The sequence below is a fragment of the Panthera leo genome, chromosome A1, assembly GCF_018350215.1.
Source record: "Panthera leo isolate Ple1 chromosome A1, P.leo_Ple1_pat1.1, whole genome shotgun sequence".
Taxonomy (NCBI): Eukaryota; Metazoa; Chordata; class Mammalia; order Carnivora; family Felidae; genus Panthera; species Panthera leo.
In genome coordinates, this window is record NC_056679.1 from 13,897,371 (window position 1) to 13,923,230 (window position 25,860).

General features: G+C 34.3%; 1 protein-coding gene across 8 annotated transcripts in view; it reads left to right on the forward strand.

Annotated features, from left to right (window-relative positions):
* Positions 1-25,860, forward strand: part of NBEA (neurobeachin) — a 683,574-nt gene that overhangs the window by 183,485 nt on the left and 474,229 nt on the right. For all 8 annotated transcript variants that reach the window (XM_042952224.1, XM_042952367.1, XM_042952503.1 and 5 more), the window contains exons 18-22: positions 10,521-10,629; positions 19,581-19,662; positions 20,660-20,783; positions 21,614-21,806; positions 23,589-24,605. In XM_042952224.1, the coding sequence (XP_042808158.1) occupies positions 10,521-10,629; positions 19,581-19,662; positions 20,660-20,783; positions 21,614-21,806; positions 23,589-24,605 (1,525 nt within the window). The remainder of the gene's footprint in view (positions 1-10,520; positions 10,630-19,580; positions 19,663-20,659; positions 20,784-21,613; positions 21,807-23,588; positions 24,606-25,860) is intronic.

Sequence of the window (25,860 nt, forward strand, 5' to 3'; positions counted from 1 at the left end):
GGTGGCTGTCCAGTTTTCCATACACCATTTGTTGAAAAGACTGTCAGTTTCCCATTGAATATTCAGTCCTTTGTTGAAGATTACAAAATCATTGTGCAGAAATCTGTTGTATCCCTATACACTCATAATGAAGTAGCAGAAAGTGAAATTGAGAAAACAGTTCCTTTTACAACTGAACTAAAAACAATAAAATGTTTAGGAATAAACCTAACTTAAGAGGTGAAAGATCCATATTCTGAAAACTGTCAGGGGTGCGTGGGTGGCTCAGTTGGTTAAGCGTCCGACTTCAGCTCAGGTCATGATCTCGCAGTTTGTGGGTTCGTGCCCCATGTCAGGCTCTGTGCTGTCAGCTCAGAACCTGGAGCCTGCTTCAGATTCTGTGTTTCCCTCTCCCTCTCCGCCTGTCTTCCACTCATGGTCTGTCTCTCTCTGTCTCTCAAAAATATGTAAATGTTAAAAAAAATTGAAAATTATAAAACACCGATGAAAGAAATTTAAGAATACACAAAGAAATAAGACATTCCATGCTTATGAATTGGGAGAACATATAATGTTAAAATGTCTGTATGATCCAATGCAACTTACAAATTTAATGCAATCCCTATCAAAATACCAATAGCATTTTGCACAGAACTAGGACAGACAATCCTAAAATTTGTATGGAAAACAGTCTTGAAAAAGAAAAATAAAACTGGAGGTATTGTAATTCCAGATTTCAAGTTATATTACAAAGTGGTAGTAATTAGTGGTGCCTGGGTGGCTCAGTCAGTTAAACATCCAACTCTTGATTTTGGCTCAGGTCATGATCTCATGGGCTCAAGCCCCGCATTGGGCTTTGTGCTGATAGCGCAGAACCTGCTTGAGATTCTCTCCCTCCCTCTCTCTTAGCCCCCTCTCCACTTGTGCATGCATGTGCATGCTCTCTCTCTCTCTCTCTCTCTTTCAATAAATAAATAAAAGGGGTGGCTTAGTCGAGCATCCGACTTCGGCTTGGGTCATGATCTTGCGGTTCATAAGTTTGAGCCCCACATCGGGCTTGCTGCTGTCAGCACGGAGCCTGTTTTGGATCCTCTGTCCCCTTCTCTATCTGCTCCTTCCCTGCTTGCACTCTCAAAAATAAAACATTTAAAATAAAATTAAAATAAATAGACATTTAGTAAAAAAAAAAATAAAGTGGTAGTAATTAAAACAGTATGGTACTGGCATAAAAAGTAGACACACAGATCAGTGGAATAAAACAAAAAACTCAGAAATAAACCCACAATTATATGGACAAATAGCAGAATTAAAAAAAAAAACTTTCACAAACCTATGAGATACAGCCCAGGAAGTGTTTAGAAGGATATCCGTAGTTACACAGCAATAAAAAGAAAATACAGAGACAAATAATTAAAATGTCTAAGTTAGGAAAAGAATAACCAAATAAATGGAAGAAAGTAATTAATAAATAGACAAGTAGGAATATCATGATTTGGGATACAAAAAGTCATTTAAAAAGCTAGTTTTTTTTAAACTCATGACATAAATGGATGTCCTCATTAAGCAACTTAATAAAGGACAAAAATATGAATGTATAAAATAAATTATAATTTCCATAATTAATATAAAAACTGAAGAAATTAAAATAATTTTACATGATCATTTTGTACAACTTCCCTAGAAACTCGTAAGACAACCTAGTAGAAAAAGGGGGAAAGGATATGCATGAATGGTCAGCTTATAGAGGAGAATATGCATGGCATATAAATATTTAAAAAGAAGGGAGTCCTACTGGTGTAAGGGAAATATATCCTAAAACTAAATTTTTCACATATTAGACATAATTTTTCACATATTAGATTGACAGAATTCTCAAAATTCCACATCTTGTCTTTGTTAGCAAGATTGTTGTGGGGAGCAAGCATTCTCGCACATCAGAACTTAAATTAGTATAGTCCCATTTAGAGTGAAGTGTTAATTTTGATGAATGTCTGTTGAAATTACAAATACATATAGTTTTTAACACAGCAGTTTATCTCTTGTACACATGTGAAATAATGATTCTTCAGAGGTACTCGTTGTGTTGTTTATATTTGTAAGGGTTAAGAGAAATCTTAAATTTCTATTAATAGGGGATTTGCTAAAAAAATGATGGTTTATTCATTAAATGGAATACCATGCAGTTGTAAAACAAAACTGTTAAGTCTCAGTATATTAATATCACAACTAAATTGTTACATGATTAAAAACAAATAGTATAGATAAGTGTTTATTTGATTTAATTTTGTATAAAAAAGAGGATATAAGTATATAATAGTTCCTATATTACATTAAGAAAATCTAGTAGAATATGTAAGAAACAAGAAATTACAAACAGTGGCTCCTTATGGGGAATTGGTACATGTACATACATACATACATATATACATATACACACACACATACATATATATATGTATGTGTATATATATATACACACACACATATGTATATATATACACACACATATATATGTGTATGTGCATATATATATGTGCATATATATGTGCATATATATATACACATACACATATATATATGTGTGTATATATATATACACACATACACACATACATACATACATAAAATTCATTGGCTGTCAAGTTGGACTGCATTGGTTTGGATCCTGGCTTAGCCACACATTTTTTGAATGGTTTTGGAAATATCCTTGAGCCTCAGTTTTTATCCTACATGAGTAAAACTATACTCCTTTCTCACTGAGTTTTAAGGATAAATGATACAGTAGATTTAAAAGAGTTAATCACAGTACATTGCAATATGATGCTTTAAATATTTGGCAAAAAGGTAATAGGTGCAATTTAACCTGTAATTCTGGTAAAAACAGGTCATATCTTAAGTATAATAAGATATTTATCTTAAATATAAAATTTAAACATGAAATACTAGTATCATTTAGATCAGTAGATAAGTATTTCTACTATATTATTACTATTGTTCAAGATTTGAAACAAATAAAACACATAATTATTAGGGAGGAGGAAATAATGTTTGTAAAGGCTTTGATTATATACCTCAAAACCTAAGAAAATCGTCTCTAAAACTGTTAAGAAATGAAATGTCACCCAAACTCAGTGTCTTATTTGTGTCTGGCAGTGCATCTGAGTTGGGTCCATGAATGAAGCTAAACTGAAGACTGGTGCATTGGTCCTTTGCAATGCCTAGTTTATAATTTCTGTCAAGTGCCTGGGATATAGGTTGTGAGATAATCCATATACTTTGTCAGCTGAAGTAGAGATAGGTTTGATATCCATCATTAAAATTGAGAAGTCTGTTCCAAATAATATATACACAGCTACTCCTTCCTCCTGAAGATGGAACTCAAATAAATCCTCTCTACTTGAGTGTGAGATGGACTTGCTGGGTTTTTTCCAAAGGATAGTGAAACCTGGCAGTGATTTCCCCTATTGATTAAGGCTGACATCAACAGTTCTGTATCATGTTGATATCATGTATTCCCTGATATGATGTAATGAGAAAGGCACTTCATCTCTGTGGTATTCTTCTAAAAGTAATAATAATAATCCCAGTCTAGTCCAGAGAAAGTATCATATATCCCCAAATTGAGGGATATTCTACAAAATACTTGACCAATACTCTGCAAAACTGTCAAAGGGCATGAGAAACAAGGAACAGGAAAACTGCTGCAGAGCAGAGGAGTTTAAGGAGATATGATGACTAAATGAAAGGTGGTATTCTGGATTGGGTCCTGAACAGAAAAAGGACATTAGGGAAAACGGGTAAAATATTAATAAAAGTCTGTAGTTTAGTTAAAACGTTATACTTATGTTGATTTCTTAGTTTTGACATATGTATCATGATTAGATAAGATATTAACATCTGGGGAAGTTGGGTAAATAATATATGGGTACTGTCTGTACTATCTTTTCAACATTTCTGTAAATCTTAAAAATTTTCAAAATAAAAAGCTATATAAAACTGAAAAACTTAACTTGGGTGTATGGCTCAATAGAAAGCCAAACTGTTCTTTCATGGAAGTGGTCTGATTATAGTTATCCTCAGAACAGAATCTAACAAATCAGTCAAATAGATGATCAAAATGCCTAAACGGCTGTACTGTAATACAACTATGATAATTTTAGCTTATAAAAATTGAAAAGCCTATGTTATTGAATGTTCATTGTGGAAATAAAAATTCTCAACCAAGTATATTTGTCTGATGTCTTAACTTCAAACCCTGTAATTTCTGGGTGAATTCTCCAAGTTAATCACACTCTAAATGAATCAGCTTGCTGTGTGTAGTGTTGACTACAGGCCTGAGAGTTATATACTGACAGTTGTTTTAACCTAATGGTTTCTTTTTCAACTAGTTGTAATTATCCAGTTTTTCTGGCAGAACCAATTGTCTGTTAACAAAAAGTAGTGATGTAGGTTCTGGGAGTATGAGAGGCGGAAAGAAGTTTCCTTCCCATATATTTTCAACATCTAACCTATTGGCTTTCTTCAGGCAAATGTTGGTTCCTTTGTGTACCTGGGGTAGCGGCAGAGAAAACAAGACAACTGGTGAGGGGTTTTCTCTCCCATGGGAATGACAGGCAGCTGAAGAATTATGTTAGAAGCCTAAAGAAAAGACTAATTTTGAGAGATCATTTTTCTGTCAAAGATCTCTGCCTCTTACTTTCTCTCTTTTGCACCCCCCTCCCTCCTGAGAGGTGTTAACATTGGCTTCTATGTAAGTGACCACCAGAAGGCCAAGAAGTATCTGAAATGATGGGTTGAATCTTCCCTGTCCTTGAATTTGTGGGAGTGCAGGAATATTGGGATGCCACAATGCTGGCTCCAGGACTTAACAACAAGCTAGGTTTTATACTACAGATCAGTATACTTAGGCGGTCCTCTACCTTACAGCACCTGCAGGGATCCCATCATGTGAAACCCACAGCAGTGAGATCTGACCTCAACTGTGTAAAAAAGAAAAATAGTAACTCATTAAAGGCTAGTAGCCAGAGACAGGAGATAAGAGAGAGTCATCAAACTATGTACTCAATGAAATAGAACTAGTGGAGGGGGCTATGGTGGAATCCTTGAATTTTATTTTTAAGAAGAGCATTTAAGATTCAAGTAGGGAACCAAAAATGATATTCTGCCTCGTTAGCTCATGATTTGTTTTCCAGTCCATCCAAATTAGTGGACTGTAAGTTCCCAAAGCATGGGTCCAAAAATAGAAAGAGAAAAGATAAAGAATATAGGAGACTAAACATGTGAATAAGAATTCTTATAGGAGAAAAATAGTGGGTAAAACGATACCCTGAAATACTTTGTACTACTAGAAACTTAGAAATTTTGAATAAAATACAACAGAAATCCTTTCAGTTGTATAGCTGAGCACACAAAAGTAGTTAAATTCTCATATGCCAAAAATGAAGATCAAACATAATGGGAGAAATAATTCTTAAGAAACAAGGTAATATTAAAACAAACCATGAAGCTTTAAAAAAAATCACAGTAACTTCTGGAAATTAAAAGGTAGTAATTAAAATTAACTCCATGGACATGTTAAACAGATGAGATAAAACTTAAGAAAGAATTGGTGAGCTGAAAGATAGCAATGAAGAAATTACCCAGAATGTAGCATCAAGAGACAAAGATGACAAATAAGAAAGGAGGTTAAGAGATGGAAAAAGAATGAAAGTTTTCATAGAATAAAATACCCAGGAATGAATTTAACCAAGGATACAAAAGATCTACAAACAAAACTAAAACTAAACTAAACTAAAAGTAAAACTAAAACTGAAAACTAAAAATATGCTTGATTAGCATATTCATTATTCTCAAACACACACAAAAATATAAAACTTGTCAGTGGAAGTCATAAAATTGTCCAAAATGTAAATAAATTGTCATAAAGATGACTTGTCACCCACAATTCAATTAAGAAATCACTGATAAAAATCAAACTAATACAATGGAAATGTACATATCGTAAATAACTCATAACAAGAAATTACTGTACACATTATAAAGTGTTTAGAATCAAAACTGAGAATTTTGTGTATTTACACTTCTGAGAGTTGGCCTAAGTAGTATTGGAGGCAACTGATAGTCATAAATATTTATATTAAAAAAAGAAAGGTGATGGGGCACCTGGGTGGCTCAGTCGGTTGAGCGTCCGACTTCGGCTCAGGTCATGATCTCGCGGCTTGTGAGTTTGAGCCCCGCGTCAGGTTTTGTGCTGACAGCTCGGAGCCTGGAGCCTGCTTCGGATTCTGTGTCCCTCTCTCGCTCTGCCCCTCCCTCGCTCATGCTCTGTCTGTCTCTCTCTCAAGGATAAATAAAACATTTTTTAAAAATTAAAAATAAAGTGTTTTGCCTTTTCCCCCCTAGGTTTTTAATTTTATGCTGAATGTAAGGATAGTTTAACATCAGAATATCCTTTAATATAATCTCCGTATTAACACATTGAAGAATAGCTATGTAATTACGCAAATGGATACAAACAATTTTGGTAAAATTCAGTATCCATTCATCATCCAAATTCCTAGGAAAGCAGGAATAGAAAATGATTTCTTTAACCTGATAAGGCCTGTCTACTTGGAAGTAACCATCGTCTTGTTTAGTAGTAAAATATTAGAAGCATTCCCCTTCAATAGCTACAAGTTAATGTAAGCCTGTTTTCACCAGCCCTATTCAAGATCATATTAAACAGTATACTGACATTCATAGAACAGTCAGCAAATTGTTTTAAGTGTAGAATATATAATGGGCTGGGCTATAAAACATAAAACAAGTTTCAATAAATTTAAAAGAATTGAGATCAAACAACATATTTTCTTTGACCACAACAAAATTAAGTAAGAAATCAACAGCAGAAAGAGCTTTGGTAAATTGCTTGATAGTAAGAACCCCTAGGTCAAAGAAATCTCAAAGCAAAATAGAAAATAGTTTGATTTGTATAAATCCACAACATACAACATATAACCAGAGCATATAACAACTAACTGAATTCTCATGCATTGCTGATGGGAATGTAAAATGCTCTAGCCATGTTCCAGAAGAGTTTTCTAATTTCTTAAAAAATGTAACACTTACCACATACCCTGGCATTTCCATGCTTGCGTACCTACTTGGGAGAAATGACGGCATATGTCCACAACTGGACTTGTGCATGGATGTTTTTAATACCATTATCCAGAATAGTTCAAAACTGGAAATAATCCAAAATTCCATTAATTAGTGAATGGATAAACAAAGTATCATATGTCCATACAATGGAATACCAATGCACAATTAAAAGGAAACAAACTACTGATGCACACTATGACATTAATGAGTCCTAAAAATCATTATGCTAAATGGAAGAGGCCTGGTGGAGAAGAGCACGTGTTACATGTTTTCATTCATATGAAATCTCCAGAATGCAGTTAGTGATTATTATATTGGGCTAGTGATGGGAGTGGGGATTGACTACAAGGCACAAGAGAATTTTTTAGGGTGATGAAAATGTTGGAACTGGAAATTGATGATAATTGCGTGACTCTATAAGGTTTTCAAATAATTACTAAATTATATACTTACATGAATTTTATGTTCATGTTGGTGAGAGAAGCTGCTGGTAAAATGCATTTACACTTTGATGGTACAAGTATGAATGTACATATTTTTGGAGGCAATAAATTGCAGAGAGTCTCATAAAATTAAATATAAATGCTTTTAACACCCATCATTTCAGTTACAAGAATTTATTCTAAGTAAATAGTCATGGATATGTACCCAAAGATTTACCTAAAAGGGCAAAGTTTTGTTCATGGTAGAAAAAAAAGTGGAAATAGCATCAATGTCAACAGTCATCAATGGGTGTAATGTGCTGCATACTTATTATATTTAATGACTGAAAATTCAAGACAGGATAACAGGAAAAAAAGTATAAATTACCTTATACAGAATTAGTTTCATCATATTGATATCATCTATATTTATTTATCACCATATTTATATGCATAGTCATTAATCTAGAAGAACATAAATATACTGTATAATGATTTTCTCTGAGTTATGGAAATTATGGGTTTCTTTTACCTTTGTCTTGTTTCAACATACTGTCTGAGTTTGTTACAAGAAGTATTCTTTGACTATCCAAAAAAAAAAAAAAAGCTTGTTTATTTTGTGAAGAAGAAAATTGGATTATATTTTCATTGGGATGTTAGTAAGCTAATAAATGTATAATTTGTATGACATTAAAAGGTTACTCTTTTTTTAAAAAAGATTACATTCTTAATCCAAATGGACAGAAATTCTATAAAATTCAAAGGGTAAAGCAAATAGGCACTAAAGCCTGAAGTCTGTTTAGGTCTTAAAGTTAAGTAGGTTCAAAAGTTTAGTTTCTCTAGTCTATGCCCTATTGAAGTCTTTTTGAGCAGACTGCATTGAGTTGGGTCTTTCATTAGGGATTCTGTGGGAAACAAAGTCACGTGGGGATCATGGGGAGTATAGCTCACCCACACTCTGCCTGAGATCATGGATGGCATTTTTGGCTATCTCTTCAGTGCTGTGCAGCAAAAATTATTGATAAACATTGTTTTAAAGCAAACTGCAGGAGGAAGCTGACCCATCTCTTCTCTGGTATATACGGAAGATTCTTCAATTCCCCCACAAAAGGCTAGAATATAGCTGCTCTATAGAAATTTACATTATAGAAGATAATCAGAAGGGCATGAATTTCTTTAGTAGCTGAAATTATACTGGTGCAGGTAAGAGATTATTGTAAATTCCTAATTAGGCTATTCCAGGTAGCCTAATTTGGATAACTTTTTACCAGCTTCATGTATCAGAGAGATATATAAAGGAATACACTTTGGCATTTGTTCTTTCTTGATTAGGGAGCAAATGAAAGTTTAAGTCGTCCTTGCCTTGGGTGTCGCCTGAATTGGAAAATACTTAAAGCCTTCCCCTCTGTAATCCCATAATATCCATTAGTCCTGATTTTTAAAAAATTTTTAATGACCAGTTGACCTTTTTTCAGTCGTGTTTAAGTGTTTCGCAAACACAGCCACAAGACAAACATGTGCCTAAGCTCTTGGGTTTCAGTTATTTTGCTGTTTCCCTCCCTGGACTGAGGAGAATTAGGTGGGGGGAAACAGCTGCCCTGTGTCTTTTGTTGTACAGTGTGGAGCTTGGAGGCTGATGTTAGAAGAGAGGATTTCCAGGTGAGTGGTACCCAGATAAATGGTTCATTATTTGATTTCTGTAATAATTAAAGTAACAATGGCTGCTGCAGCAGACAGACACAATTTTAGCTGCTTATCAAACTAGTAGTTTCTTATTCATTGAAAATCCAAATGGGTGTTCCACAGTAGGTGGCTTTCTTGCAAGCTGTGATTTAGAGACCTGGGCTGCTGCTTCCATCTTGTCCTCCCTGTCTTCGTCATGTGGCTCCTGTGTTTCTGCCTTGGAGACAGAGCATGGAAGACGTGCATGAGTGCTTTTCTGTGGGCCAGGCCTGAAAATGGTTCATGACTTTCCTGCTCACATTCCACTGGCTAAAACTCAGTTAAATGGTCACACCTGAGTGTAAAAGAGGCTGGAATTGATAGTATAGCTGTGCTCTCGGGAAGAAAGGAATAAGAATTGGTGAATACCCAATTTATATCAGTGTTGCCAGATCTGAATAGGGAACAATAGCAAATCAAGGTAAGAAATGAAATGCCTTGGGTTGAGAGCCAAGAGGATCCAGATCTTGAATTCTAAGACAGTGACACAAGTGAGAGGCTCATAGCAATTCCCTGAGATAGAACTAAATGTTGTAGGAAACCCCGAGTACAGCCTTCTATTCTATTTATGGATTTGGTGTGGGGAGGACAGTTAACTGAGCCAATAGTAAGTAATTAAGAAAGTTTTTTTGTGTGTGTTTCTTTCTCTCTCTCTCTCTCTCTCTCTCTCTTGATTTTAAATCCAATGGCAGACCACAAATACAAGCAATAATGAGCTAGTAAGCATCCGGCTCTTGATTTCTACTCAGGTCTGCTCATGGTTCATGAGTTTGAGCCCTGCATCGAGCTCTGTGCTAACAGTGAAGAGCCTGCTCTGGATTCTCTTTCTCCCTGTCTCTGTCCCTCCCTCTCTCTCTCAAAATAAATAAATAAATAAACAAACATTTATAGACTTTAAATTTAGACAGAAAGGATTTAAAAATTTTGTGGTCTCTGTATTAGTGGAAACTAATAGTTTTAAACTTAATGAAAATAACTCCTAAATAGTTCATTAAAAATTTGAAAATAATAACTGTCAACATTTATATAATATTTATAATTTGTATATTTCACATTTTATATGAGGAGTGTTTAAATAGTGTTTTTGGAACTTTAGAAGATAGCTGTGTTATAAATGTTATTTTACTGCAGATGGAAGTTAGTAATAATTGTATGATTTTGTATCTGCTTAATAGATTGTACTTTCTAAACCCAAAGTCATGTGATTAGATAAATGTATTTCATAGTGTTTTGTTTTCTTTCCCCCTTTTTCTCCAGGAGAAAAGTGGAAATTATGCATACTCATAGTCTTTTCACTCTTCTTGGAGAAAGGCTGATGTTGCATACAAACACTGTGACTGTCACCACATACAACACACTTTATGAGGTAAAAAAAATGTGATGACGATTTAAAATGTATTTAGTGGAAACCTTCTATGTAATTGGGATCAGTAGTTGGTCAGTTAATCAAAAAGCCAGAAATCATTATTTTCAAAAATGAACACATACTTACATTTTAAAATTTTATTTTAAAACATACCCATGTACATTTATTTGCCCATCTTTTTATGTCAGTCCAAGGTGTTTTCTTTTAGTATGGGTTGGCTGATTGACTTTGTGCAGTGTTTCTCATACAAACCACACCTATTATGTATTATATATTAGGTCTTTCCCTCCCTCCGCCTCTGCTAATTCTTTCTATCTCTGTCTCCTTTGAAACTACCAACATTAACCTAGAGTTGATAGTGAGGTAAATTATAGGTAAAAATTATTTGTGAAAGCAGTATCTGGAAGGAGCAGTACATTTATTCATCTCAATTGACAAATCCTTTTTTCATCATTTCTACCATATAGCCATATAGCTTGAGCTCCGTGTTTTCTATGAAATGCACACACTACCTCCCAAAGCAGCTGTTTTTATTTTTAAGGACCAGTAAAATATGAGTAATAATCCCTGTGTTAACCTTAAAACCTTAATTCTCCTCTCCTACAACTGGTCTTTGGTGGCCCTAGTTCTTTTCTCTAGTACAAGGATTAGCAAACTTACTAACACCTGTCTGTGTGGCTAGGCGCCAAGGCTAGTTTTTCTGTCTTCAAATGGTTGAAAGTAAGCAAAAGAAAAATAAAATATGACATATAAAAATGATACGAAATTAAATGTCAGTGTCCATAAATACTTTTGTTGGAACAACCCCTATGCTCATTTCTGTACATACTACTGGTGGTTGCTTTTGCGTCACAGCAGCAGAGTTGAGTAGGTGCAACAGAGAATGTTTGTCATGTTCTCATCACACTTTGCATGCTGCTCTGTTGCACTGCAGATCGCGGCATGTGGTGACTTGATAGTGTTTCACGTATCACAGGTATTTTAAGTCTAGCTTTTTGTTTAATACCAGTGCATAACCGTCATGTCAGAATAAGAAAAGTGGACTTCAGGTCTCACACGTCTAAAATACAGTGGAGTGTGAATTATTTTGTTACAGATTTAGGTGGCAAAGCATTTTATCTGTTACACAAGGACACTATTATACATTGACGCTAATAGATTAAACACTTGTAATAACATCCTTCACTCAGAAAAATAGTAGGCAGAAAATAAAAAATACCATCATAGGGGCGCCTGGGTGGCGCAGTCGGTTAAGCGTCCGACTTCAGCCAGGTCACGATCTCGCGGTCCGTGAGTTTGAGCCCCGCGTCAGGTTCTGGGCTGATGGCTCGGAGCCTGGAGCCTGTTTCCGATTCTGTGTCTCCCTCTCTCTCTGACCCTCCCCCGTTCATGCTCTGTCTCTCTCTGTCCCAAAAATAAATAAATAAAAAAAATACCATCATTGCAGACTTCTCCACAAGAGTAAAAAAATGAAGTGAGAGACATTGAAGGCAAATGCTAAAATTCTTAATGGAATTGTACTACAATTTTAAATTCATATGGAACAAATTCAGACTCCTCTAATAACTACATTTGTTTCATCTAAGCCACAGTATATCTCAATTCTAGTTTTGGGTGGCCCACAAGTAGAGGATAGTTTTTACATTTTTAAATGACCAGAATAAAAGAATATTTTGTGATGTATAATTTTATGAAATTCAAATTTCATATTTGTAAATAAAGTTTTATTGGAAGGTAGTCACGTTTATTCACTTAGTCTATGAGTGATTTCAAACCATAATGACAAGGTTGAGTTGTGAGAGACCATATGACCCACAAATCCTAAAATAGTTTTCTATCTACCTTTCTGTAAAAATTTTGCTACAAAGATAAAATTCTCTCTCTGCTGTAACAGAGAAATATCTCTCCACTCTTTTGTCGTTTTTATTAAAAAGTACATTTTAATCTGATATCAGAATTAATATGCATTCATTATAGAATTTTGGAAAATACAGAAAACACCAAAAAAAATTTACTTCTGGTGTCTCCATCAGTACTAAATTATATATAAAGTTTTTTGTCAGCTCACATACACATACACACATACAAAAAACTCATGAAATATCATCCTTCCCATAGCTTTGGGTTCTCCTTTTTGCACGTAACACCATACTGCAAATATTTTTATTACAAAATGTTCATCATAGTTGGGAGGGCAAAGTTTTCTGGTAAAGGGCCAGATGATAGATATTTATAGGCTTTGTGGTAGTCTTAGTTTGTCTAGACTGCTGTAACAGAATACCACAGACCAGGTGGCTTATAAACAACGGAAATTTGTATCTCACGGTTTGGGAGGCTGGCAAGTCCCAATATCCAGGCACTGGCGGATTTGGTGTTTGGTGAGGACTCACTTCATGGTTTATAAACCATCTTTTCACTGTGTCCTCCCATGGCAGTAGTGTCAAGGGAGTTCTTAGATTTCTTTTATAAAGGGTCATAGTGTGACCTTCATGAGGGTTCCCAAGCCCTAAACACCTTCTAAAAGGCTCCACACCTCTTAATACCATGACACCGGGGATTGGTTTGCAAGATGAGAATTAGTGGGGTCACAAACATTCAGTCTCTAGCAGCAGGCTTTATGGTGTCTGTGGGACTACTCAGCTCTGCAGTTGTGGCTCAGAAGCAGTTGTAGACACTGTGAGACAAATGGGTGTGCTGGCCAATAAAACTGTATTGTATCTGTTTTATTTTATATCTGTTTACAAAAGCAGATGGTATCCTGGATAGTATTTTGGCCTCAGGTCTGTAACATTACTTTCAGCTGTTTTATTTCATCTTTTTTTTCCGTTTTATCTTATCATCATTAAATTTAAGAGTAAATTAAAAAACTCCTTTGACTACTCTGTTTCTTTCATTTTTAAGCCTAATATTACAACTTTGTGTTATTCATTCATCTAATTACATGATTTGTAAATGCTTATCGTCCAGAACACTGGGTATTACCGTAGTGTTTTTTTTTAGTATTGCTCCAATATTTGACCTACAAAACTGAATAAGCATTAATAATAGAAAAGCCTACCGTATACAAATCATCTTGATTCTGATATTATATTTCCCTAATAATAGTAACTGTTTTGGAGGGTGTATTTCCTGTGACAGTCACTTTGGTGTAAGTACTTTTCGTACATTATCTCAGAGTCTTACAACAACCCTATGAAACTAGATTTTTTTGTTGTTGTTGCCTTTTTAAACAAACAGAATCACAGGTTAAACAATTTTTTTCCTGTGTCTCACCATTAATAATAAATGGTCATAAGATAGGCAGATTCCATAATGTATGTGCGTAAGGTAAAAAATGTCAGAATCTACCTTTGGTGGACAACATGAAAGTCCTCTGAATCAAAACTGTGCTACAATATCATATTCGAGCTCTTTCTATTTGTGTTTCTATCTTGGTTTTTTTGGACTAATCCTTCTCTGGTTGATGATGTCTACACATGTTTTTTAAATCATTTTTTGCCTACATGAATTTCTAACCCTCTGCTTGTTTTAACCAATTAGTGTCAAAAGAGTAGAATGTCTTTGTAGTTAGTGAAACCTCATATTAAAATAAGAATGTAGCATAATAATATGTTGAATTTGAAAAATCATTAGGTACTTAACCTTAAAGTAAGAACATATGTATTTCTATTAGTTTTCTTGAAAAGTGGCTCAATAGCAAATGCAGCAGTATTTTTGCCTACCATCTATACTCATATGCACTCTCTTAGTATCCAGATTTTAGTCTCTAATGATATTCTGCACTAAAAAAGCCAAGTTTTTGCTGATTCCGTGTCTTAAGTGGAGAAAGTATGGATAAGTTTAGATCTTCTGATATTGGATATTGGATGTTGCAGATAAAGGAACTAACTTACAAGGTCTCTGACCAATTTGGCTGTAATATATGCTTTTAAAGTAGAATAATAATCATGGTTAATTGGAAAGATGGACTAAGTTAATTATACTCTAAAAAAGGAAAACTTAACATAAGTATACAAAAAGTCAAAAAAGAAAGATGGTTATGATATGATTGGGTTGCACTGCTGATCCCATAAAAAAGTAGAAGGGGTCTTAGCATAAGCTTTAGTACCACTAACAAGCCATATTATGTTTTTAGACTGCAGGATGGTGATGACTAATTCTAGATTACCAAAGTTAAAAGACTGCACCATTTTGGAAGGTAGCATCAGGTCACAGAAAATTAAAACTCATTTTGAACTTAATTCTCATTAACACAGTAAGTGAAATGTAACTGTAACCGGAAAACTCAGCCTCAAAACCTGCAGCTTGAGTTTGATTATCCTTGTGAGTAAGCATCGAACAGGGCCTACATCCCTGGCAAGAATGATTTGGTTGATAATCTTCAGTTTGAAAGCTCTTTTACCTTCATTTCCATTTTGGTTTGGGGAAATTAACTTAACCCCAAACAATGTATCAAAATCAATATCACTACAACTGTAGGAAGGTATAAAATGACGCACAGAAATAATCAAGAACTATGTGAAGCCTATGATCTTGGTAATGATATTTTAGCATATGAGGTTTTTTAAAAGTTTTTGGAAGGCCAGTTAAGATAAGGACTATGTCAGTGTCATCTTTAAAATTCTAAATCTGGGGCACCTGGGTGGCTCAGTTGGTTAACTGTCAGACTTTGGCTCAGGTCATGATACAGTTCACGAGTTCGAGCCTCACTCACATCGGGCTCTCTGCTGTCAGCACAGAGCCCACTTCAAATCCTCTGTCCCCCCCTCTCTCTGCTCCCCCCCTGCTTGTGCTCACTTTCTCTCTCTCTCAAAAAATAAATAAATAAACTTAAAAAAACAAAGAAATCTCTCTTTTAAAAAAATTCTAAGTCTGGTAATGCCTATAATAGAATAAATAACAAATTTTATTTTATTTATTTATTTTTTAATTTTTTTTAACGTTTATTTATTTTTGAGACAGAGACAGAGCATGAACGGGGGAGGGGCAGAGAGAGAGGGAGACACAGAATCGGAAGCAGGCTCCAGGCTCTGAGCCATCAGCCCAGAGCCGGACGCGGGGCTCAAACTCACGGACCGCGAGATAGTGACCTGAGTTGAAGTCGCACGCTTAACCGACTGAGCCACCCAGGTGCCCCAAAATAACAAATTTTAAAGGACAAAGTAACTAAGACCTTTTGCAGGATATAGCAGATACCATTGTATAAAAGATGTAAAGATCTATCTCGGTTATTCTGAAAATTTTTAAAAATTATTAAAGAAATATCCCTGTCTCTTAGTTTTCTGAGGTGAATTTATTCTTATAGGTCCTATGGTAAGAAGTAAGTTGGCTTTAGTGAACTCCTCTTTGAAATAACTCAAAATTATTTTTATATGAATACTTTTTGAGAATTACATTATTTGCAAAATTTGTATCTTAAGTTGATTTGCTTTATTTTTGCTTTTTTATTCCATCTCTAAATTATGGATAATTATATTTTCTTAATGCTTATTAGGACTCTCAAACATACTTAAAATATAATTTGTTAGATTTTAAAATATGTCTTGTAAGCACAAAACTAGATTGTTCTGTTTGACATAGATCTTAATAACACTATCTGATTATTTATTGTATTAAGTATTGGGATATTAATTTTACCTCATAGGTTTGGGTTTACTATTTCTCTTTAAGTATTGTTCCTATAATTCAGTTAAATATGAATGTAGACAGAGGCAGCCAAGTGTGGGAACTTCTCATCTGAAGAGCTCAATGTCTTACAGAAATAATGAACTGATTTTTGTTTTTAGTTTCAAGTTTTTATTTAAATTCCATTTAGTTAACATACAGTGTAATACTAGTTTCAAGAGTAGAATTTAGTGATTCATGCACCCAGTGCTCATCACAAGTTTTGTTTTGTTTTGTTTTGTTTAAATAAAAATGTGTATATATGTATTTTGGTTACTTTATCTTTTTTCTGTTAGGGTATAACAGTTTCTGAACACAAAATTTTTACAAGGTGGTAGCATGCTTAAAACTTATAAATATCTAGTAATGAAACCCTTTTCTCAAAATTATAGACTTTCATAGGTGGACAGTATGTTAAATATCTTGTTCAAATATTCTTTTCACAGATAAAGAAACTAAGTGAAAAAAGTAATACAGCTTGTTCAAATTATAAAGATACGAAGATTCTCTGACCCCAGATACTTACAGTGGCAATTGGGTGTAACGGTGGGGTCAATAGTTTGCCATTTTAAGAAATAGCCTAGAACTATTTTTGTCTTAGAAATTGAGCCTACTATCTAAAATGATTTATACATGATGAAGCTGGGGAGTGAGTAGGTCAGAGAGGAAGCTTTAACAGCTCCTGCTTAAACCTAAACTCTTTCTGTGGCCCATGAGTTGTGAGATAATTCCATTTATAAAATGGAATTTAAATGTATAATGCTAGGCTCAGATCTCTGTATCTAAATACATATTTAACAAGTTACTTCCATGCTTATAATTCATTATTGTTTCTCAGCCCTGTCCAAAATGATTAGCCACTAGTCACAGGTGGCTATGGAATTCTTATAATGTGGCTATGAATTGAGATGTGCTCTAAGGCTTAATACATATTGGATTTCGTGTCCGTATCTGGCTCTGAACCCTTCCTACAATTTTGGTTTTGTAGGGGCTGGGGTTAGCTTCTTATGCGTATCTGTAATCAATACAAGTCAAACTTTCATGGCCCATCTTGAGTCATGTCCTTTCATTACAATGTTTATATTCATCTCTCCTTATTTATATCTCATTATTTCCCTCCCTCTTTTAAAAACTCATATAGGTTCTTGGGGTGCCTGGGTGGCTCAGTTGGTTAAGCTTCTGACTTCAACTCAGGTCATATCGCATGGTTCGTGGGTTCGAGCTCTGCGTTGGGCTCTGTGCTGACAGCTCAGAGCCTGGAGTCTGCTTCAGATTTTTGTGTTTCCCACTCTCTCTTCTCCCCCACCCCCTGCCCCTTGTGTTCTGTCTATCAAAAATAAATAAACATTAAAAAAAAGAACATGTATTTATGCCTGTCTCGACAATTGATTCTTGAAATAATAGTTCCACCTAGCATCTATGTTTCTCATTCCAACTATGTAGCAGAGTGTGGGCACATAAATGGTTCTTAATAAGTACACGCTGGGTTGAGTTTCTAAATATGTTTTTTTAATTAAAAAACTCATACTTGAATATGTTATAGTTTTCAAAACACTTTCACATATAGAGCCTTCTTTGATCTTCCTAGCAAGTTTATTAGGTAGGCAAGGCCATTATTATCCTCATCGTTAGAAGATTAAATACAGACTTAAAAAGGACAATATAAAATTGTAGATTTTTGGGGATAAATATCATTTTCTTTGCAATGAGGTTTCTTATTTTTGGGGTGAGACAGTTTTAACTAATCTTCATCATGGAAGAGTGTGGCCTGATCTTTCTCAAGCCTGTCTACAGTTATTTTTAATCTGTTTGTAACCAGAATTTTAGAGATGTGGTCCACTGGGCTGTAGGGCCACACCAGGGCTTTTTTGGGCAGACTGGTGTGAAAACTTCTTGTATGCATACAAAACCACTGAATGTTCTTTGTTATTTTCAAATTCCTAGGATTTGCAAAGAAATTTTTGTCCCATGTGTCTGCTCCATCTGATTAGTAGTGCATGTCTGTAGTGCAGTGTTCAGAAAATCCTGAGGCACTGTTCAGTTTCAACAACAGTGTCTGGTTTAAACACAATTATAGGCGTGAAGGAGAGGGGTTCTTAAACCCTGTATTTATCATTTTAGTAACGGTAGGTTAGTTTTAATTTCAAGGCAATACCTTTTTGATAAACATTCCTAATATACATAAGTCAGTTTTCTATCTTTATCTCCTTTTTCTTCTTTCTCATTTCTGAGCAGAAGGTCAGAAAAGTGCCTATACTGGATATCATGGTCTTTTTCTAATCAGAAGGGATCATCTCTGGCTCGTAATTAATTCCCTTTCCCCATCCTCAACTTTCATAATAATGGCTAAGTACAACTAGGCTCTCAACTAACTTTTATGGTTTCTCCATAGATATTGTACCTTACTGTAGGCTGAACTGAACGTTTCATTCAGAACTTAGCATATTAATTTAAACAGGAAATTAAATCAGTAATGTAAAATTATATTCTTATTAAGTATAGTCTCATTGGACTATACTCATGCAAGAATAGGTATACACAGGCTAAAGCCTAAAATACAGTGAACAGCCATATGTCCATTATTTATATATAATTCAGTTATCCATTCTTAAATTTAACAAATGTTTGAATATTGGCAGTGTGTCAGGCATTGTGCTGATTGCTAGGAATATAACAGTGAAAAAGATGTGTAAGAATCCAACACTCATAGAGACTGCTAAATTTTAGTGGAAAAAATTAGAAAATGTTTTAGAATTCTGTTTTTTTCATTATTTGGTTAATTTCTTGTCATTTTTTTTTGTTATTTGAAAAAATAAGTTTAAAGAAAAATTCATTAGTAAATGACAAAGAGCCACATTTCTAATGAAGACTTTTCCTTTATCACACTTCATTTTGAAGTTGAGACCCAGGCTCAGACATTATTTTTTTTATTGCCTTACTTTCTAAGTTTTTTAAAATTAATGACATAAGAGTCAAATGTTTATACACCATAAGTTTGCTAAGGATGTACAGTGTAAGGGTATTTCAAACAGAGTAATTCTTGGATTTCCTAATTAATCTTTCCTTCTGTCAATACTGGTTTGTTTTTGTCTTTATCCATAATAAACAAAATTTGAAAACTGAAGAATTAAAGAGTTTAGAAGTTTCAGAATGACTAGAGGACCCTTAGAAGAGAGTTTCATTTGATTTTGACAGAATTGACATTTTTTGCATTCTTTGTATATCTATATTTTTAAATTATGATTTAAATTATTTATTAAATGAAATTCAAATTCTTCATCTTTCAGATCTTGACAGAGCAAGTATGTACTCAAGTTGTACACAAACCACATCCAGAGCCAGATTCTACAGTGAAAATTCAGAATCCAAGTGAGCAAATAGCAATTAAAAAAATATATATATATATTTTATATATATATATATATATATATATATATATATATATATATATATGCTATACCTACAACATAGGATATATATATATATATATATATATATATATATATATATATATATATATCCCTGTGACTTATCTACTGTGTAACTGGAAGTATGTAATTCTTAATTCCTTTCACCTATTTTGTTTGCCCATCTCCCTACCTCCCTCTCATTTGACAACCAGCAGTTCTCTAGTTCTGAGTGTATTTGTGGGGTTTTTTTGTTTGTTTGTTTGTTTGTTTGTTTAGATTCCACATGTAAGTCAAATCATATGGTATTTGACTTTCTCCCTCTAACTTATTTCTCTTAGCATAGTACTCTCTATGTCCATGCATATTGTTGCAAAAGGCAAGATCTCATTTTACAACTAATATCCTAGTGTGTGTAAATACCACATCTTCTTTAGCTGTTTACCTGCCGATGGACACTTAGGTTGTGTCCATATCTTGGCTATTATAAATTATGTTGCACTGAACATAGAGGTGCATATATCTTTTAGATTTAGTTTTTTTGTTTGCTTTGGGTCAATACCCAGTAGTGGAATGACTGAATCATAATGGTAATTCTATTTTTAATTGTTGAAGACCCTTCATACTGTTTTTCACAGTGGCTGCACCAAATTACATTCTTACCAACAGTGCAGGAGAGTTCCCTTTTCTCCACATCGTCACCAACACTTGTTATTTCTTCTTTTTATTTATTTTCTTTAGCTATCCAAATGGCAGTTCTTTATGTTAATGCAGTAATGACATGATAACATGTGAAACTAAATCGAAACTTTTCCTAACCACCTAATCATTATGGTGTTTACCATAGTTCATAATACTTCTAACTCACCTACCATAGGGCTAAGCTGAAAATGAGTAAAGGTTTTTGAGTGGAAGATATGCAGTTGTAAATCTTGACTTTTTTGTGTGCGTATTCACAGTGATTCTTAAGGTGGTGGCAACTTTGTTAAAAAACTCTACACCAAGTGCCGAACTGATGGAAGTTCGTCGTTTATTTTTATCTGACATGATAAAACTTTTCAGTAACAGTCGTGAAAATAGAAGGTAAGCAATTTCAACACTATAACAAAGCTTTATTCCATAATTATTTTCTCTCCTTTATTTTTAGTCTTTTTCAAAAAGTTTTTCAAAACTTTCCCATATTGCTAAATACTTGTAATTCTCCGAAAAGGCATTTTATGTTTCTTTGATCTAATGTACATTCATTATACTTACTTTTATATTTTATTTGATCATGTGGGTATTATATTTTAATTGTGGATATGAGTACACATATTTAAGATGCACCATTCCTTCTGGTGATACCTGTGTGTTGTAATTGTGTTGGAGTTGCTCATATTCATCTCTGCTTTTCTCAGTTTCTGTCCGATAACTGATTATTGTGATGCATTTTTAAGTTAGTTAAGACATGGGGTACAGTCTAAGGCTGTGGGTGCTTCCTGAGTCTTTAACAAATATGTATTGAATGTCTGGTATGTATCAAGCACTGTGCTGCACAGAGATTGTCTTAGTGTTCAGTCTTGGCACAATTTAATGGGGAAGATAACAAGAAAAGAGTGATTCATATGTAATGTATTAAGTGCATTGTGAGTGCTACAGGTGATGAAGAAGTAGAGAAACGATAACTAAATCTGAGTGGGAGAGTTAGGAAACCAATTTGAAATGATAATTTGGATTTTTCCAGGTAGAAAAATGGGAGAAAATCATTCCAGGTATAGAATATAGAATGTGCAGAATGACTGTGCATCTTGCTTTACCTAGGTCAGATCATATTTTCACTCTTTATCTAAATTTAAAAATAGTAAATTCTAATATAATTCAGGTATTTTTAATGAGGTGGGTTTTTGTTTTGTTTTGTTTTTTTAACCCACTAGATGCTTATTGCAGTGTTCAGTGTGGCAGGATTGGATGTTTTCTCTTGGCTATATCAATCCTAAAAATTCTGAGGAACAGAAGATTACCGAGATGGTCTACAATATCTTCCGGATTCTGTTGTATCATGCAATAAAATATGAATGGGGAGGATGGAGAGTCTGGGTTGATACACTGTCAATAGCTCATTCCAAGGTAAGGAGATGTAGCATTTTATATCATCAGGGTTTCAGCTGTGGATTCAATGGCTATAAACACGCATCTGGTGCCATCTTGTGGGCATTTTACATTATGGCCGATTCCTTTATCTCCACTTTCTTTACTGTTTTTGGTTTTATTTTCTCTCTATTCTGTAACACTGTTAGAGCTTGAAATATTTTATAGATCATTTCATTGAAACCCCATGTTTATGAACTAGGGATTTTAGACCCCAGATGTAACCCCACATACGTTTTATAGCTCGAGTCTGAGCCAATAGTTCTTTTACCTTAAACATGTCTACTGGTTCTTAAAAGAATATTTCATGAAATACATGCTGAAAAATACTTTCTTAAAAGTAATGAGAAATTGCCTTTATTTCCCAGTGAATCATGAATAAGGGTTTAAGTTTAGTGGCATTTTTAATTGCATTATCTTTCCTTTTTAATTCTAAGAATCTATATATCTGTATTTTAAATGTTACCTGATCTTTGGTGAGAGAAAGTAGTGAGTTAAAGTGCACATTTATGTACACATTAGATTCTGGAAAAATCAGAGTCAAGATTTCTCATTATGTGGTGTCCTAGAAAAAGCGTGGGTGTCAGAAGTTTGGCTTTTAATCCAGTCTGTGCCACAATTCAGTTTTGTGACTTCAGGAAATTTGTATAGTCCTTTTGTGCAGGGGTTAGAAAAATGTTCTTTTTAATGTTTTTTAACCTGTACAGATAGTAAATATTTTAGGTCTTGGGGGCTGTACAGCCAGCCTCTGAAGCAGCTATTTAACTCTGCCATGTGGTGTGAAAATAGCCATAGGAAACGTGTAAAAAATGAACATGGCTGTGTTCTTGTAAAACTTTACTTACTAAAACAGGTGATAAGCACATTTGATTCATGGGCTATACTTTGCCAGCTTCCACTTTTAGGACTTGATTTCCTCTTCTGTAAAATAAAGGAATTTTTGTATCAACATAATCTCCAAAGGAAGATCCCTCTCAACCTAAAATCCTGTTGTCATTTAGGTCAATATCATATGTGCCTATGAGGAAAGATTTTGAACTTTATTATTTTCAATTTTAGAAGAGCTTTTACTTCTGTTAAAACTTACATTTTATAATGTATTGGCACCTTTTATCATTAACAAATTTTAAAATACTACTTGATAAGAAAAACATTTCATGTTTTATGAAAAAATATATTTCATAATTATTCTTAAACAAGCCATGCAAAGTAACCGATTAGTCTATATAAAGATAAATTTGTGATGTTTTAACAGTTTAAAAATGTACATATTTATAGATATGTGTGATTTTTAAAAATCTCAATTGGAAGTAGGCACACATGAATAATAGATGGTGAAAACTGATATGGTAATACTTTGGATATTATATATATTATTAACCAATGTTCTGTGTTAGCTGAGCTCAAATATGTAGGAATTCAACTGGCATATTAGGTTAGAGTAACATTGAAATACTCAACCTAAAAGAAAAGATTACTTCACTTAAAACTTGAATGTTGCTAGTTTACTTAACTGTTTTTGGACATTGTATATATATAACACACACACATACACACACATGTATATAAAATAAGTCATATGTAACTATTTTTGATGATTACTTCCAATTACTTAATGAAACTTATCTTAAGATTAATATGTGCTGCATTTGAAATCTTAATTTTGATACCATTTTCACTATTAACATAACTTTACTTGTATTTTTTTTCTCTTTGGTATGTATATGAAATGCCTTAATGTTTTCTTTGCTTATTCCTAAGGTCACTTACGAAGCACATAAAGAATACCTAGCCAAAATGTATGAAGAATATCAGAGACAAGAGGAGGAAAACATTAAAAAGGGAAAAAAGGGGAATGTGAGCACCATCTCTGGTCTTTCGTCACAGGCAACAGGAGCGAAAGGTGGAATGGAAATCCGAGAGATGGAAGATCTCTCACAAAGCCAGAGCCCGGAAAGTGAGACAGATTACCCTGTCAGCACAGACACTAGAGACTTGCTCATGTCGACAAAAGTGTCAGATGGTATTCTTGGAAATTCAGATAGACCGGGAGGTGGTGTACATGTGGAAGTGCATGATCTTTTGGTTGATATAAAAGCAGAGAAAGTGGAAGCCACCGAAGTAAAGCTTGATGATATGGATTTATCACCGGAGACGTTAGTAGGTGGAGAGAATGGTGCCCTTGTGGAGGTTGAATCTTTATTGGATAATGTATATAGTGCTGCTGTTGAGAAACTCCAGAACAATGTACATGGAAGTGTTGGTATCATTAAAAAAAATGAAGAAAAGGATAATGGTCCATTGATAACACTAGCAGATGAGAAGGATGAACTTCCGAACAGTAGTACGTCATTTCTCTTCGATAAAATACCTAAACAGGAGGAGAAACTTCTTCCTGAACTTTCTAGCAATCACATTATTCCAAATATTCAGGACACACAAGTACATCTTGGTGTTAGTGATGACCTTGGACTGCTTGCTCATATGACTGGTAGTGTAGACTTAAGCTGTACATCAAGTATCATAGAAGAAAAAGAGTTCAAAATCCATACAACATCCGATGGAATGAGCAGTATTTCTGAAAGAGACTTAGCGTCATCCTCTAAAGGGTTAGAGTATGCTGAAATGACTGCTACCACTCTGGAAACCGAGTCATCTGGTAGCAAAATTGTACCAAATATTGATGCAGGAAGTATAATTTCAGATACTGAGAGATCTGACGATGGCAAAGAATCAGGAAAGGAAATTCGAAAAATCCAGACCACTGCTACAACGCAAGTGAGTTATCCTACGTGAGTTCTAAAAATGCATTGGACAGATCCTGAGTTGTTAGCGCTACGGCAGAGTAATTTCCGAACAGTTACATCATGTTTATACTTAATTATGGCATTATAGTAACTTCGGGAATCATGTGTTATGGTAGTATATATACAAAAGAAATTTAAAATATCTGAATTATATTTCCAACTCCACCACACTGTGTCTGTGTACCTTTGTTGGGCCTCTCTGGGCCTGAATTTCCTTATACAGTACAAGTGTTTGTACCAGATTAAAATATGACCTGGAAGGGCTCTACCCGTTCCAGTATTTTGTGACTCTGTGACTAAATTTACACATTTTGTACTCAAGATCTTCATTCTGAATACTCGATTAATTTTAACCTTTTAAGCTTCAGGCCCAACCCCGTTCTGTGGATTATAGCAAAGAGGACTTGGAGCCCAGATTGAACTGATAAATGAAATGAAAGGGAAGGGAAAAGGGAACTGTTATTTATCAAGTGCCTACTATGTTCCAGGCACTGTGCTATATGTTTTCAGATTTAATCCTCACAACCACCCTGTGAGGTAGGTAGTATGGCTGAGAAAATTTGGACTTATTAGCAGTGAAAATTTTCTTTACAACGATGTGGCTAGGAGTCGTGGTTATGAGAAAATTAAAGATTCTTAGGCCTAGTGGTGAGGAAATGTTAGTGCTGCATTTCTGGCCTCACCAGACTAAAGCTAAAAATAGATGATGTTTTCTGATAGGAATTTTAATTGTGGAGCTTTGAGTTTTAAGACCACTTCCTTATTTTCCAGGCTAAATTACCTTATGATTAAGAATTGAAGAATACTTTTACCATTAGTGATTTGGGTTTTTGGTTGTTCTCTGGGTTTTCCACTCACTGTTTCATATCATCAAAGATAAGGTTAACGTGTTTCCATTAGAATTGTATTATAAAGAGTAAACCATACGTTTCTGGTGTCTTTGTACTCTAATAACAATCCTTACATATTCCGTGTGGGGAAGAAACCACAACAAACAAACAAAACATGTATTCTGTGTGTGGGAAAGCTATTTTTATTTTTTCTCTGTTAACTGCCAGTTTCTATTTTTGTGGCGGTTGTACTACCATGGTAATTGGAAGGGAGTGGGGATATTGAATTAGGTGAAGATTTAAATGAAAGGAAAGCATAGTGCGTTGTTTATTGAGCATAATAATCGCTAGGCTTGCCTGGTTTTCAGAGGTTGTAGGTATTTTTCTGGTTTTCTA